Source organism: Morone saxatilis, unplaced genomic scaffold (assembly GCF_004916995.1).
Source record: "Morone saxatilis isolate NCDOM2014 unplaced genomic scaffold, NCSU_SB_2.0 Contig24, whole genome shotgun sequence".
Lineage (NCBI taxonomy): Eukaryota > Metazoa > Chordata > Actinopteri > Moronidae > Morone > Morone saxatilis.
The window spans coordinates 2,850,776-2,867,633 of NW_023339807.1; the positions used below are offsets into that span (position 1 = coordinate 2,850,776).

At 41.0% G+C, this 16,858-nt stretch overlaps 1 protein-coding gene across 1 annotated transcript in view; it reads left to right on the forward strand.

Moving 5' to 3' along the window:
* Nucleotides 1–13,391, forward strand: part of ano10a (anoctamin 10a) — a 23,399-nt gene extending 10,008 nt beyond the window's left edge. The window contains exons 13-14 of the mRNA XM_035671967.1: nucleotides 10,971–11,087; nucleotides 13,356–13,391. Of these exons, the coding sequence (XP_035527860.1) occupies nucleotides 10,971–11,087; nucleotides 13,356–13,376 (138 nt within the window). The 3' untranslated portion in view covers nucleotides 13,377–13,391. The remainder of the gene's footprint in view (nucleotides 1–10,970; nucleotides 11,088–13,355) is intronic.
* The last annotated feature ends 3,467 nt before the right edge of the window (nucleotides 13,392–16,858 follow it).

Genomic DNA, 16,858 nt, shown 5'->3' on the forward strand with positions numbered 1-16,858 from the left:
CTCACTTTAGGCTGTGTGTACTGTGCAGCTATATAATGCAGGAAAACATGAATATTAAATTAGGGCACGTTATCAGCAGGATTAAATTAGGACTTAGTTCAAAATGTAGACCACTGAATTTGGTTGAAAGTGAATAGATCTCTTTCACAGTTAACGATGGCTCAGTTCCATCAAGTGTGTCTGTAAGCCACAACAGTGAGCCACAACAGTGAGCCAGAACGCACAACAGCAGGACCCTGAAAGTAGCTCACCTAAATGGTCGTTTTTTAATCTTATCACTTACACCTGTGCTTATCCTGCTATGGCATGCCTAGATGTCTGCTGTGAAAATGGTCTCAGTTCTGTCGATATAGGCTGGATAAAACAAAATTCTTCCTACTGTGTTCAGTGTTTAAACCACTCAACATTCACACAGCTGTTTCTATTTCCCTTGGACGACCAAAAATGTCATCAGGATATAGATTATGAAAAATAATTGATAATCATTGGGGATTCTACATATCACAGAACATTTTTACCTCACAAAACATTTTAAAACAAAGCTTATTTATTTTTTCTATAGAAATACGTCTGAACCTGCTGCTAATTGAAATAAAGTCTGCTCTGACTGCACCTTGACAAGAGGTCTAATCAGGCAAAATAAAGTGAAAGCACCTGGGTGGGTGCGCCATTGGTGAAACAGGCCTTTAATTGAAACATGGCTGCTGTGTGCCTGTATATGTCCTCAACCATGCTACAGGAGTGGAGGGGCTGATGAAGATCTTTCCTCACTAGATGGAGCCAAAGTCTAAACTAGATCTAGATGGGTGAGAGAAACTGAGGGGAGAGATGTAGTGTGTGTGTGTGTGTGTGTGTGTGTGTGTGTTGTGTGTGTGTGTGTGTGTGTGTGTTGTGTTGTGTGTGGGTGTGTGTGATGTGTGTGTGTGTGTGCTGTGTGTGTGTGCATAAATGTTTTTGCAGCTTATGTGTATTTCCTGCTCAGCCTATCATTGTTTGGCCTTTGGTGTCTGTGTGTGTGGCTGTTGTCTGTGTGCTGTGGTGTCGTGTGTGTATGTGTGTTAAATCCAGCATTCCAGCTCCAGATTCCCTCTCTTGAGTCCACCTCTATTAACGTTGACATCAGCCTGCTCCTCTTTACTCCCTGTTCTATTCAGACAGCACAAACACACTGTCTAACACACCAACACACACATACACCTCATGCTTCCAGAGGAAAAGCTCAAAATAACAGCACAAACAGAGAAATAGTGGGACTGTAGTGAATGGGGGGTGGTGATGCATTGATGTTTCTTTAGGACATTCATAGAGAAAACATTTCTACGTTTGTGCTGCTTTAGCAAGCTCCCGCAGGACAATTGTTTTAGGCATCTAGTTATTGTTTTAGACTGTAAAACGCACTATAAAGTCATACTGTACTTGACTGTACAGCGGGTCTCTGCTGGTGTCGAGGCAGAAACTGGGTCATATTGATCGTCTGCATGTTTGATTGAATGTGTGGTCTGCACACACAGCGCTGAATGATAAACTCCGCTGCTCATGGAAAAGTTGTCTGCTGTGTGTGTTTTATCTTCTTCAGCAGCTGTCAGGATAAACTTGTGTTTGATTAAAGCTTGCTTTGGTGGGACTTCTCTTTTGGTGAAAGATAGATGGAGTTGTTTCTGCCTCGTTCTGCCTCACTGGCTACTGCAGGTTTAGATCACTGATGGATTTTGTCCCCGGAACCCCCATCTGGACAGACGTTTGTCACTGTTATTGTTGTGGTGTTAAGATGAGTGGTAATAGTGGAACCTGTTTGTTATAGATTGTTAATTAGCAACTGACTAATGAATTAAGCTGATCCTCATTTTGCTGCAGACTCCCCAGTGGGTCCAGGCACAGTCAACAAGGTCCACTGTGAGCACCACAGGTATGATGACGGTGTACTTGTGCTCTATTGATAGGAGCCTAGATTTTTACTTCACTGGAGGGATTTTGCCAGTGAGGAAGGACCCACAGCATGTGACAGCTGACTTACTTCATCTAACTCTTTGCTCCTCTGGTGAGCATAGGCCATTGAGAAATATCCTCCACCTTACTCAGGTTTAGTTGGTTCTTTTGAGATCCCCCCCAGTTGAGCTCCCTCCCAGACATTTCTGCCTCTCCTGGACTGTAACCTTAATGTGGTGGAGAGGCTTGCATGCTCCAGTGACCCTGAAAGCTATGCCAGATGGGGTTTAATACCCCTGGCAGGTTCAACCAGATCGACCAGGTCAAGGGTTGGGAGGCAGTTAACCACCCCGCCCAGGAAAGACGTGTGAGTTACAGAAACCTTGACAACAGTGTGTTGTAATGAATATATAATCTTAAAAATATTTAATAAGCTTGTTAGCATTTGCTAATTAGAACTAAACAGAAAGTGAAGCTGATGGAAATGTTATTAGTTTTGCAGGTATTGGTCAAACACCAAAGTACTGGGCGCATTCAAATGTGGACCTGATGATGGCTCGTTGATGACTGCCAGAAGTTAAGAAATCACCAAAGCCATTACAACTCATCCTGAAGGGGAACATGAATGTTTGCACCAAATTTCATGATAATCCATCCAATAGTTGTTGAGACAGTTCACTTAAACTCACAAATGTGGACCTCATGGTGGTGCTAGCGGAATAGTCAGGGGATCAGCAATCCAAAAGATTCATCCTGAATTCATGGCAATCCATCCAGTACTTGTTAAGATATTTCAGTCTGGACCAAAGTCGACGGACATTGCCATCCATAGAGCAATGAGTATCGCTAGGAACAGGACTGCTTTTTTTAAAGACATTTGGGAAACGCTGATCAAGACTTTTCATAACTTTATGACATTTTGTAGACCAAACAACTAACTGATTAATGGGGAAAGCGGGTGACAGATTAACTGATAACAAAAACTGTTAGTTGCTGCAATAAATTGATGTGCACATTAATTGTTCTTGGAGGATGAACTCCAGTATTTTTTGGTGACCTGCTGACCTTTACCCAGGGGTCAAGCCAAAGTATCAAATGGTGCAAAAATATTATATATCTAAAAGGCATTAATCCTTCTCAGAGGAGAAGACCGTCCTGGATCCTTCCTCCAGCTCCACCTTCAGGCCAGTTGCCATGACATTTACTGAGTCTGTTTCTTTTCCCAAGGGGGTAACATTTGTTATCATTTTAATGACCCAATGACCTTTAGTGCTGTCCTCAGGACAAACTTTATATGTTTAACTTCACTGCTGGTAAGGCTGTGAGAATAACAAAAATATCAGTATGCTGATTGTTCCGTCTAGCAATACAGTGTATTGTTTGACTAGGGTTTTATGTCCAGACTGCTGCCAGCAGAGCTTTAGGCTTTTTTTCTTGTTGATTAAAAAGAAGATGGTAGGGAAGTCATGCACTCTTGTGCTAACAGGGAGCATGCCACCTCTTATCCATCCCCGCCTCCTTCAAACTGTCTCCTGGCCTGAGCACAAAGTGAACATGACTTTTTATAGCAATCGACTGCACGCCAGCCCCAGGGATGATTTTCTCTGTTTGACTTATACTCTGCCCCCTCACCTGAATAAGGAGAGGACGGCGCTGCTCTGGTGAGTGCAGAAAAAAAGGAGGGCAGCTCCCAGCATGTGTTGGGCTATTACTTTCACTTTTTCTGCATGGTTGTGCGTGTCAGCGATCCATCCTGCATATGACGACACACTGGATCGTCTATACCTGTCTGTGCATACTGCTCTACAGTATTATACCACAGGCCTTTGACAGTAGGCTCAGATCAAAGTAGAGATAGGAGGAGCGGAAAAGAGTCGGAAAATGAAATGAAGGCGGACACAGACTGAAGGTGGGAAAGAGCTGAGAAGAGAAATGATAGGAATGAGGAGAAAGAAGAAGATGAAGATGGATTGTGAGGGGAAGAGAAAAAGCAGTGCATGTGTGTGTATGATGAACCTGAGTCACTAGCTGATTGTACATCTGAGCACGTTCCTCCCTGTTACCATCCAACACATTTCCTAGAATAGAGCAAGCAGGCTATTAAAGAGATGGGACAACAAGAATAATGAGAGCCAAGTCTTATGATGTTGTAGTGTACCAAGGGGGGAAGCTGCACACAAATACACACAGATGTTACTTATTGACACAACATGCAATATATTGCTATCGGAGATGCACTTTTTGCCTAAAGCCATTAACAGGCCTGCAAGTGCGTGCATTTTTATTCCAGTGGGAATAGAACCTCTAACCCTGACTCTATTAGTGCTGCGCTTTGGGCGGACAGAGGACCACAAATGTGTTTTTCATCTTCCAGTTTGTCTTTTGAGGTCAGTCATTATCTGTGCGATTGTTTTAATCTCCATTCTTTATAGTGAGAAAGAAGATTCAAACAGTTGAGGGTTAAAATCAAATCGCTCAGCCCCTCTTATCTCAGTTATGGGGTTGGGGAGAGTGGGGGGGCAGCCGAGGAGGCAGGCGAGGAGGCAGGGAGGGCAGCGCCTCGTCGCTTTCCTGCAGCGGTGCTATGATACCTGGGTAATTACTGTATAGGGCTTACACACATGGGTGAGCAGTAACCAGGCAACCGGCCAGCCTGCTACAGAAACAGACAGAGACTTTCTTTCAGAGTCACGGGTCTGTCTGTTCTAATCGACTCATTTCAGTGCGACAGAACAACAGAACAGGGAGTCTGAACTGTGTCTGCTCACAAAGCCCCGAAATATGAAGGGAGGCACGATCAAGAACTAATGACACAAGTAGATTTGTCATCTTCTGTGTGATTGAAGTTGAAGTGTACAACGAGCAGGCTTTTTATTTGACCTTTACCACAAAAAGTCTGTTTGTCCATCAAGTCACAAAAGCCATGTCTTTCAAATCCAGAAACTCAATCACAGAGATGTTCTGACAATAAAAATAAAGCAGTTTAAAGAAAGTGAAAGAAAAAGGCGTATGTATTTGCATTGCACTGATTTTATTGATTAGTCATACGTTTTTTTTAGTGTTTAGGCTATCAGGCTCTTATGAGTTAAGCTGCATTAGTTAATTTTTTCGGCCACTTGGGGGGCAGCAGAACAAGCTATAAACACATTATCGCTTGAAAAAGTTGTTGTGGCTAATATGTTACATCCAGCACCAACAACATTAGCATTGATTTGGAGTCGCGTTTGTGTCCACCTGATTAATCTAAGACCAGTATTCACTCTCCTTTTAGCTCTGTTTTTGGTCTCTACCAACACCTGAGGGAAATATCTGACTCTTTAGCTGCTTAATGCTCCACTAATGGGTCTGTCTGCTGTTTGGTGCTGTGCAGGTAGTGTACAGTGGATTTTTCTGAAAAAAGGTGCCTGCTGCTGCTAAACAGCTGGCTGATGAGAGAGGTGAGAGCAGTAAAGTTGTGGGCTGAAAAAAACAAACAAACCAATGAGCAGCAAGATGCTAAAACCATGCCCATGACCTGTAGTAGTGTGGAACTATGGGTGATAATTCTGTGTGCTCACCACTACGAGTCACATTCCCCTCAGGATCTGTTGTTTATATTAAAATATTGATTAGTGCAGCTTGAAATCAGTGAAGAAATACCAGTTTTAAATAAACTGTATTCTATCACAATAAACACTTAGTTCAAGGTTCAGCAGGTGGATTTTAATTACAGGTAGTTTTTTATTAGCTTTCAAATCTCTTTAGTAAAAGGTTAAATCGTAATTCTGTTTAATTAAGTCCAGACTAATGTCCTACAATGTAATTTGTAATTAAACTACGTGAGACAGCTTATCATTATAGTGGCTGTACGGTAATAAAGGTGCCCTTGTGCGTCAGTTTCATGTGGGTTTGTCAATGTGTCTGTTTCTCCAAGGTTATTTTCAGCAGCCCACCACACAGTAATCTCATTACACTGTTTTTCAGATAACCAGATTAGCTTTCACCCACTAGCCACTGCAAAAGCATCAGACCTGTACTCACGAATTCACTAGCCTAGCCTAGCATCTTAAAGTGTACACTAGCTTTGTGTGTACTGAGTGGGCTTGGAACTCAGTGTACCAGTGGACTTAATCTTCCAACCTTACTTTATGTAATAGGATGCCCTCTCCGTACAGGTATTAGTTTGTAGGTAACCCTGTTTGTAGACTGTTTTTTATAGTCGGTAGCACTCAGAGGAACCTCATGTTATTATTTTGATCAAAGAAATGAAAATGCACTACCTTTATGCTACAAACACAGCAGAATAACATATAAAATAAATAAGATGAAATAAAATGCAGTTATTTCCTTACATATTTATATACACGTATACAGCCAGGAAATAATTCTGCAGTGCATCTTGTGAATTTGCATCTGGTTGCAGCAACAAGATAGTGATGATAATAAGGGTTCATCTTCTCATAAAAAGAAACAGTGTCCATCCACTTTGACTGTGTTTGAGCACCAAGCATCATCAATGAAATTACAGAGTCGGCCTCCTCTCATCCTGCACTCTGTCAGCTGGGAACATGGTCTGCCTGTCGAGTGCTAGATCCCAGATGCTGATGGAGCAGGTCTCTGTAAAGATGTGCGCACAACAGACTCTGATTTCCTGTTGTTTGGCCAGCCCCATTTCATCCAGATTGGACATTAGCTCGAAGCAGCCTTAAGTCCAGGCTGGGCCAGCATGGCTGCTATACGGCTCGCTTCGTCTCCTCCTGGGGCAACTGTAACCACTGTGGTGGGTTGGTCCCGCTGATCTGTCTGGGTGGATTGCTTTAAGGTTTGCTGCTCTTTGATCCAAACCCACACTTACTTTTCTGATGACTGTAGGCTGTTTCTGTCAAAGGTAATGCGTGTGAGAGGTTTGAATGAGCTAGCCTAGTATTTCATTGATCCGCTATGAGAGAAGGATGCATTAAAGCTGCACCCACCAATTTTTTTAATTGCAATGGGTTAATTTACTGTGTGTGATGTGAACAGTGTCACTGATAGTGACAACCCCACATTATTGAAGTATCACTTAACTCTGCAGTTCCCCTCAGCTCTACAGAGCATTTTAGCATTTAGTTTTGGTTTTGCTACCTGACACTAAACTGCTCTGGTTCGTTCAGTGCTTTCATTTACCTAATTTTAAGCAACAGACAGCAATAAATCAATTTAGGCTGCTAACCCTGCACAAAATATCAGACAGAGAAAGTTAGCAAGTAGCCAGTAAACATAGTGGAGCATTTAGCAGCCAGATATATCCCATGTGTTGGTGGAGAGCTAAACAACAGCAAATGAATGCTAATGTTGCTGTATTTTGGTTGGATACTGTGTAAATAGGCCACTTTTTGCTCGCATGTTAGCCATTTGAACTATATTAGGCAATGATATACCAGTGTTGTGTTTGCAGCTTGTTTTGCTGCCCCCAAGTGGCCAAATAAAATCAGTTAGTACAGCTTTAAGTGACTCTTAAGCTAAATTAACTTGAAAATGAACAATGCCATAACTTCTGTAGCTCAATACCTCTAATGGAGGCACTGAGAATATCACAGTAAAGTCACTGAGGATTAAAATTATTCTGTGGTCAGAATTGTATTTCATCCAAAGTTCTTTTGTATCTCAAAGACATGTTCCTAATTTAGCTGTGTCCTCATTGCTGCCCTTTTTAACACCCCAGGTTTGTAGCTGCTCTGATGACTTTCATAAGCAACACTGCGTCCTGTAAAAAAGTAGAGTGAAGACTACAGTGTTATAGTGCCAGAAAGACTGAGTTTGAATGACATATTCTGCTCATGTCAGATCACACATGAAACGATAGCATTAGTAGTTCCTCATCAGTTGAATTGAAGGTGGATTGAAATGCTAATTTTCCAATTAACAGTGAAGGGGTGTCATGGTAACAGCATTGAGTACTGAATACTGAATAGTGGAAATAGCAGTTGCACTGTGGTCCTCTTGATTTGTGCCAGTCTTGTCAGCGCTGTAGCTGCTTACTCTCAAAGACCTTACTGCTCTTATGTTTTAAGATGATAGTCTTCATGTTCAGGACACCAGCTGGGTCTGGGGGATTATTATCCTCATTACCAAATTAGCTAAAATAAGATTTAGGGTGGTACTAAGGACCCAATTTGAAGCATTTGGTCTAGAGGACAAGCCATTGTGAATGCACAGGAGGATACATGGGGGATCATGTGTGTGAAGGAGAACATCAGTCAAATCAAGTTCCTATGCCAGCTTAGTGTATGTACTCAGTGTAGCGATGACAATGACAATACCTTTCAAACTGATGCATCATGTCCATTATGTCAGACAAATCAGAATTTATCGACAGACCTTGAAAAGAACAACATTATTTCACAATTCACATTCTCCTTCCAGTTTTAACCCGGCGTCCTCAAAGTCTCTGCCCAACCTTGTGCTGCTGAACACTCAGAAATATAAATTAGCCTTGAATAGCATTAGCAATCAACTAAGAGCTGGAGTGTTTATTGTGCACTTTCAATCAATATGACAAGTCACTAAGATCAGGGATTTCTTTGCTTGTTCTGCTTTTTAATTATTGAAGCTGCTGTGCTGACTGGAATGACAAAACTTCTAAGTCTGTGCTTCTTTAAGCTAATAAGGTTACTCTTTGTGCCTGTATAAAAAGAAAAAGAAGAAAAGGAACAAACCTTTATTTAATACCAGGCCTAAAAATTTATGTTTCTTTTTAAAGGTTCACTTTTACACATTGACTTGACACTGGATGTCGCACTAGAGAAGCATATCAGACCAAAACAATGAGGCAGACAAAAAATAAAACTGTCTTTGTTAGTCTTTCCACAGACGTTCCAACCATCCAATTATCCCTCATATCATTGTAATATTGGAACGTCATTCAAAGTGGACAGATACAATATAAAATTGCTTTGTTAGCCTTCCCACTGTTCCAACAGTCAACTCTAGTTTGGTCAAAACAAACCCTTAATTCACCAACGTTTATGAGCGAAGCAGTTACACTCACTCTACTCAGCTGCTCACGGAGCAGACTGGCTATGGAAACAAACCACAGAGAGGCTGATAGCAACACAGGCAGAGGGAGAGTGATGTTCTAAATGCCATCTATATAACCTTTAACAGCTCTTCTTAGAAGCAAATACCATACATTTCACAGGAAACCTCATCTAGTGTTACCTGTGCACAAATAATGTCGACTAAATCAAGAAGATATCTTAAATAGATCACTGGGCTGTTGGTGTAGGTCCATTTAGTAAAATTAAAGCTGGAATTATGATGTGTGACTAGATAGGATGGTTTCTACATTTAGATGAACATACTTGGTGGAAGCTAATGTTAACATTAATGTTTTGCGAGGGTTGCAGTACTAACCTATCTAAGAAAATATTAGACCTGAACATATTACCACTGGAAGCTCATAATCATTCGTCTTACACAAATCACTTAGCCTGAAACCCATTTCTATGGAACAATCTTCCCTCTTATCTGCTCTCAGTCTCACACCATTTGTTCCATCTACTGTAGCGCACACGAGTCCATTACTATGATGAAGAAAAGGGTACTGAATCAAAGGAGCTGATGGCAGTTGGCTGTCCTCCAGATGGACTGGCACAGGTGTGAGTGTGTGGCACGCCCTTCTAAGTGTGTATTAGTATTTGTGCTGGTTCTTGTATATGTGTGTGTGTGTGTGTGCGCGTGCGTGTGTGGTGGCCATTTGAGAACTGTTTGCTCAGCATACATGTAAGGGAATGTGTACTGTCATGTTCATGGGAAAACACTCCCTGCTGAGCACACAGTTTTAGCTATAGCTCATATGTTACGTTATATACGTTATGTTATATGGAACCAATCCCGATTTTCCTTTATATTCTTTTTTAGGTCCATTAAACCTGCAGATACCCTGTGTCTGGTTATGTTTTCATATATAGCCTGATATTTATTTTCCTGTAAATTCTACTAGTAATAATGTAGAAAAAACAGGATGCAGTGGAATATATAGGATGGTTTATTGTCATAGGACAGTGATGTGTTTTTTACTGTACTGGCTCCATAGTCCAGTTTAATGGATTTCATATGAAACGCATTCCTATGATGTTGAAGGGGTTATTTTCAGTTTTAAGGGTGTCCAAATAGATGTACGGTGCACAGTGGAAGACTCATAGGGCGCTATTTTAATCGTGCAAGTTCAGTGACATGATCAAAGCGGTATACCACAGACTGTGTGGGCATCTTCACCTGCTATTTTAGGTCATGTTTGTGCAGCAGCAAAAAGTACAAAAGGGCTGGGTGAAAGTGAATTTAGATCAGAGGGTGTGGTTATTAATAAACACACTGAAGCAGTTTATATGATTGCATCCAACCAACGCTATTCCGCTCTTATTTCTACTGTATTTACTATATCCCATTTTAAACACTTGCATCATATCTTAAAATGTGACACAGCAGCATTTACTCATTTATAGAGACTGGTGTGGTTCCGGTTTATTCTCATTGCAACAACTTGCTCTGCACTTGTCATTGTGCCACCACCAACATAGGACCCATAGTCATTTTAGTGCTTTATAGTTGAAGACCAGACTGAATGCAAAAAGCCCCCAAAACCAGCAATTGTGTGTGAATTACAGCCACCTTCACTGCTGTAATTCACTAAGTGTCTGAAGTCTACAATCCAGACATCAGTAGACAGCCACTGACGTTGACATATTTACTATGCACTCTAACCTCATGGTCATTGTTTCATTTCGAAATGTGCGTGTTGGAGTACAGAGCCAACACTGAATGTTCTGTTTAACCAGACTGCTTCATTTCTTGGCCTTACTCAGCTTCAAGGACGTTCCCCTTCTGGTCTTCTGTCCTCTCTGATTTTACAGCACAGTATCTCAGGAAGGACACCATGCCATAAAAATATAATCAAGTTATGGTGATCTCTCTTTCAAAGCATGTTTGCATCCTTACTATATTAACAAAAAGGATGCAAATAAAGGCTGAAAAGACCAGACTATTTTAATCCCCTTGATGTGTTTGTTATTCTGTGATTTCAGCATGGGCTGCTGGCCTTCAAGTTCATCCTGAGCTTCGTCATCCCAGATGTCCCCAAACACATCCAGATCAAACTGGCCCGCCTGGAGTTTGAATCTCTGGAGGCTCTCAAGAAAAAGGTAAAAACCTGAATGCATAGTGTCACTCGAAAGTCATTCTGAACACTTTATTTATTCAAGCAAATAGTGTTAACAGTACTAACAGCAAAAACAAAGAAAAGAAAAATACAGTACAATCAGACAATTGCAGACTCCTCGTGTTGAGAGTTGAGAGTGCATTTATATACTTTAATGAAAGAACAAGCTATTGGCAAGAATCTGGCGATAAGATGCAGGGGTTACTGTTCAATATATTGTGATACTGTAAGTAAGGTGATATATTATTACATAGTATAAAGGAACACAATGCATAAATGAGTAAAAAAAAATCTTTTTTAGGCCATCAGAACAGTGGGATCTGCATTTGTATTGATCCTAGTCCCTGTAACTTCCAACATCACAGCTCTTGTGTATGTTTACAACTCTGCTATCTAGCGGTTGGGGGTTTAAAAGTCACTACAGGGTTTTTGAGAATCAATGCAATCTCACAAAACAAAAGTGTATTCATATTTTCTTACACCCCTTAACAAGACATAGTCATATTGAAGTTGACCCTTAATGGGCATGTACCAGAAAGATACAAGGATCAAGGCAAATATAAATATAATACACATGATGTAAAAAATAAGATGGTCAGAATGTCTGCTTATGAATGCCATTAGCAAGCTTGCAGGAAAGGATAGATTCTCCCCAAAATCATTGTAGGGAAACGAGGCGTGTTGAAGGCACATCATGACCTCCTTGAGCCATTGTTTAAAAGAGGATGAATCATCCAGCTAACAGTCAAGTCACTCTACACACAGTACTCGGCACAAATTGAACACCTTTAATGCAGACCAGTCCTCACCAGGCCCAGAATTAGCCCTAAGTTCAGAGGCTGTTGGAGAAGTACACGAGGTCCCTCATGTGTGACCTATAAAGCAAAAATTGTAGTACACTTCATTAAACACTGTATAAATGGTTTATGTAATGGAGATCAGGCCTAATTTGAGTCACGATAATTCATTTATCAACTTATCATGCAGTATATACAGTATGTAATTATCACTTGTCACGTTATTGACTCATCATATGACATATGGACATGACCTTGATCATTTTTTGTTTACATAAGGATGTCACCATTATTTTAGCCAACATGATGCCAGAATAAACAGCAGGGTTTTCCAAACCAATATAAAGTTTGGACACAGCGCCTAACTGCTTTATTTATTTAGGATACTACATTTTTTTATTTTTTCACATTCCAATTCCAGTGTCTAAATATTCTTAAGAATTAAAAGTTCATTGCTCTTTGAAAATGTGTACTTGCAATACTGTGCTAATCATTATATCGTGGCATAAAATGGTCTTAAAATGACAGTAATATCATTAATCACAATCTTTTCTAGGACAATATATCGTCCAACAAAATAAATGATCATGACAGGCATATGTGTTGTTACACTGCATCCTTTTGAGATGTAAATATTGCATAAGCACACGTTGCAATGTTAATGCTCATCCTCCCTGGTGTATGTTATTAATAACATTGAACCTTTCTAATAGGTATGAACATATGGTGATGTAAACATACATTACGACACACACACTCACACACACACATTTTGCAGCCTTGTTGAGGCTGTTATAAGTCTCTGGCCAAACTACCAGCATACAATGTGGACCGAGTGGAGATCTCATGTATATGTCCATTACAACATGCTGGTCCATAGCTTCGCATTTAGCATTCAGAATGGGCTCTTGATGCCTGTCCCAGACCACTTTGCTGATGACAAATGGTGTGCGTTATGTTAATAGTATTGATATGGCTCCACAGTAAAGCATTAGCTTGCTCGGCACCGCAGCCATTTGTTTGATGTGGACTGACGGGGCTGAGTGCTTCTCTGATGAGCTGTTTGTCTTTTACTTCATCATTTCTCATGTTTTTTTTTTTTTTTGTCCGACTTCTGCTGCTGCACAGTATGCTGCCATTTGGCAGGTTTGACACCTTACATACACTTTCCCCATCCCTAAGAAGGACTGTTCCCATAATCTGGCCCTTCTTATACAGAACACACACAGACATTAGGTGATTTCTGCAGTCTTTACCACTGAAGGTCATGGATTCACATTGTTACAGGTAATAAAAAATGTGTCCTTCTGTAGGATAAAAATGCCGCTTGTGTACAGTAACCTGTTTTGTTCCCAGTCCTGCACAGGCTGCAGTCATGATGAAATGTTTTCTGTTATATGAGCCATCGATGTTTGGTTTGATGCGTGTTGTTCTGTGGTTTCTTGATTGTGCAGAGACAGGTCCATGGAGGGTGAGTAGCTCTGGTTATGTGGGTTTGGATGATACTGGTTTGTGACATTTTTATAGGGTGTTGTGTGTCATTGTTGATATTGATATCATAACTTTCTATTTCACTCCTCATCTAATATCCTAACTCCATTGGTTGTCTGTGAATCTGTTATCTAACATGGGTTCTGTTTGAAAGTTTGGATATTGAGCAAGATCACCTTTTCCACAGCCGTAACCAAAACTAAAACCAGTTATTGGTGAGTCAGCATGCATAACATACTGTATAATTTATTTATGTATCCTGGCGCTTAAAGGACCAGTATGTACGATTTAGCAGCGCCCTTGCCGAATCCTCCCGTTCCAAGTGTATAGGAGAAACTTTGGTGGCCATTAAACTTGCAAAAGTTTTTGGTTTTTCCTTTCTGGGCTACTGTAGCGACATGGTGGTTCAACATGGTGGTTCAAGATGGTGGACTCTGACTATTATATTCCATTTCTGACAATAGATCCTAAATGTTACACACTGGACGTTTAAATGTGCAGCGTGTTTGACCTGGGCCTCTTGGACTCAGGCAGACACACAGAAAAGCACTCAGACTGAGTTAGAGCTAAATTAAGGTAGTTGGTCTGCAGACGTAAGTCAAAGCATTACAATATATTGAGTGAAGAAGCCAGACATAACGTTCTGATGGCTGGAGAACCATCAGGTAGACTGCTTAGACGGAACAAACTGAAATAACAACTGTTGCAGAGACATTTGGCAGTTTTGCATTTGGGCTGTTTTGATTATGTAATTTCCTTTTTGTGGTCTTTTAGCAGTAAAAAGAATTTGTGCAAACATAACACCGGACATGACACAAGTGCACACTGCATATGGGAGATTTAAAACATTCACACAGGATGAAATGAGCTAACAGAGCTTCATCACCACACATTGGGCCTCATGCAAGACACAGTCACATAAAACTCTTTAAGAGAATTTGTGGCATTCCCTAATTTTGTCATATTTAGAATTGTCTTTTATGAACAAACATAGCTTGAGTGGAGGGGACTAACTAACTATTAGTAATTAATTCCACGACTAGTTGCTGGGGAAAGTAATATTATGACTGTAATAGTATAACTAGTAATGCCTTACTGCCCAACACTGTGCCAGACCAAACAGTTCTGGGCATTGCCCAGAGGAACTGCCCCCTAGGGAGCTCAGTACATTACAAACCTTCAAGGGCTTTTTTCTTCTTCATTTGCACCTCCGATATGAACAATGAAGTGACTTAAGCTGGCCGGCGGTTGATGTAGCAATGTCCCTACTGCGCAACGTACAACAACACAGGTTTTTTAAAATGCAAGCGCTGTTGTCAGATGGATGCATTATTTTTTCCTACTCTGTGTCTGATTGGCTAGTGATTGCCTTCATTGAATTTGTGAGGTTAGGGTTAGCCAGTGAGAGGCAATGTAGGGCGGTGTCTTTGTGGAATACAGGTGGGAAGAAAAATAACGTTAATGGATGGATGTATAATGCCAGGGGGACATTGGCTGATGTGTTTTTAACAATCAACGTACACTTACATCTGGACCGATCAATGTACACTTACATCAGTCAAAGTTCCTCTTGTTCTGGGAGAGCACCTCTATGGTCGAACAAGCTATGATCGTCTAGTTCCTGCAGTGTGGACACAATAAAAAGTGTTCCTAGAACTATGAAAAATTCCTCCGGTTCAAAAACGCCTTATGTAACCCTGTAACTGCCTAGGATATAACCCGCCTCTTTCCCAGTATCAGCTGTTGTGCTCAATAGGATAAGCAGTTACGGATGGATGGATGGATGGATGGATGGACGAGACAAAGATATAGGCTTGGTAGAGAGTGGATTAACATGCATGAGGTAAGAACTGACCTGAAACTACAAGAGTGTTGTAGGACTTAATGATGCTGTGAGTTATCTCTTAATTATGTTTGAAAATTAGACAGGAGTGTTTGATTAAAATGCAACAAGCTGCCCTTTCCCCCACGTCGTTCTATAGAATATTAATGCAGTTGAATACAGTGTGCACCAACACGCATTCACAGACAGTCACAGAAGTGTGTGTAGGATAAAGTGCAGCAGGAAACTTGTGGAGGGATCTCAGATTCCCACAGGAGACACTTGATCAGAGGGACAAGTGACTTTCTTGGCTGCACTTCACTGTCTACAAGTCACCTTCCTCTCTACTGCCATCTGAGCAGATCAGTCACAGCACAACAGCACAAGATCATTTCATACCTTAACCCTGACTTCATCCGGCAGAGACCAGCCGAGATCTTTCCATTCAATGTCATCCCATTGAATACATGAAGATATTAGTTGTGCTCAGAGGGACTGTTTGAGTGATGCTACAGTGTGAGAGGAGGCGAGGTTGCAGGATATTTTACATCAGAGTCTTTTAGTTTGTGTTTGCAAGTGTTAGGTGAAGCTGGTCCCAAGGGATGCCTGAATATTTAATAGCCTCAGTCACCCCTACGCCCTCTCCATGGTGGTGACAGGGCTGCGTTTGTGGTCAGATGCTTTGACAGCTGATGAGCAGCTCTTTGGTTTTTGAAATGGTGAAGTTATTGAGTCATCTGAGGGGTGGGGGTCACTGTTTAAAAGGCCTCTCCAAGGCTTTCTTTAAGCTGTTATTTGTTCTTATTTGCTAAGGTTTATTTGGAGTGTCTCCCTGTGACCCTTTTCTAAAGCATGAACGTAACAACTTGTAACCTCGGACATCCTATAACCCGAATTTGTAGGGCTCGGTGCTGTGTTCTTTAATGGCTTCCACTGTATTTTACAGATCAGCTGGGACATTTTGATGATGCCCTATTAAAAAGGCTTTTAAAAGTTTTTTTAATGCTTCCTCGCCGGCAATAGCCGTGGCTGGAGGCATTATGTTTTGGACTTTTCCATCTGTCCATCCGTCCCGTTCTGTTAAATGTGATATCTCATGCCTTGAGGGAATTTCTTCTTCGTCCACTTGGACTCAAGGGTAAAGTGAGGTCACTGTGACCTCACAAACCACGTTTTTGGCCATAACTCAAGAATTGATGACCATATTTCACAACTAGTCAGACAATGAATTGGTGACTTGACTTTTTGACACAAAAATTGACCTTGAAAAACAGGTCTTTGGTCATAACTCAAGAATTTGAATTGATGCAGTAATCATGACAAAATGTCACAAAGATGTTTATTGGGATACAGCAATGAAGTTATGATGGTCAAATTCACTATGACATCATACTTTCCTGGAAAAAAACCTTAAATACCATAACTCAGGGGCAGAAGGGGAGATTGGTGAATTGGTGACATTGGTAGCCATAATTTAAGAATCAGATTTCACACACATGTTGACTGTGATGGCACAATGAGTAAATAATAAGTACCACAGTACATGCTTTCATCTCATCTATTCTGCCCTTCACTAATGAAGTATGAAGACAGAAGTGTTAACCAATGAGTCTGGACCGACATGGACGTAAACTGCTACTTGAC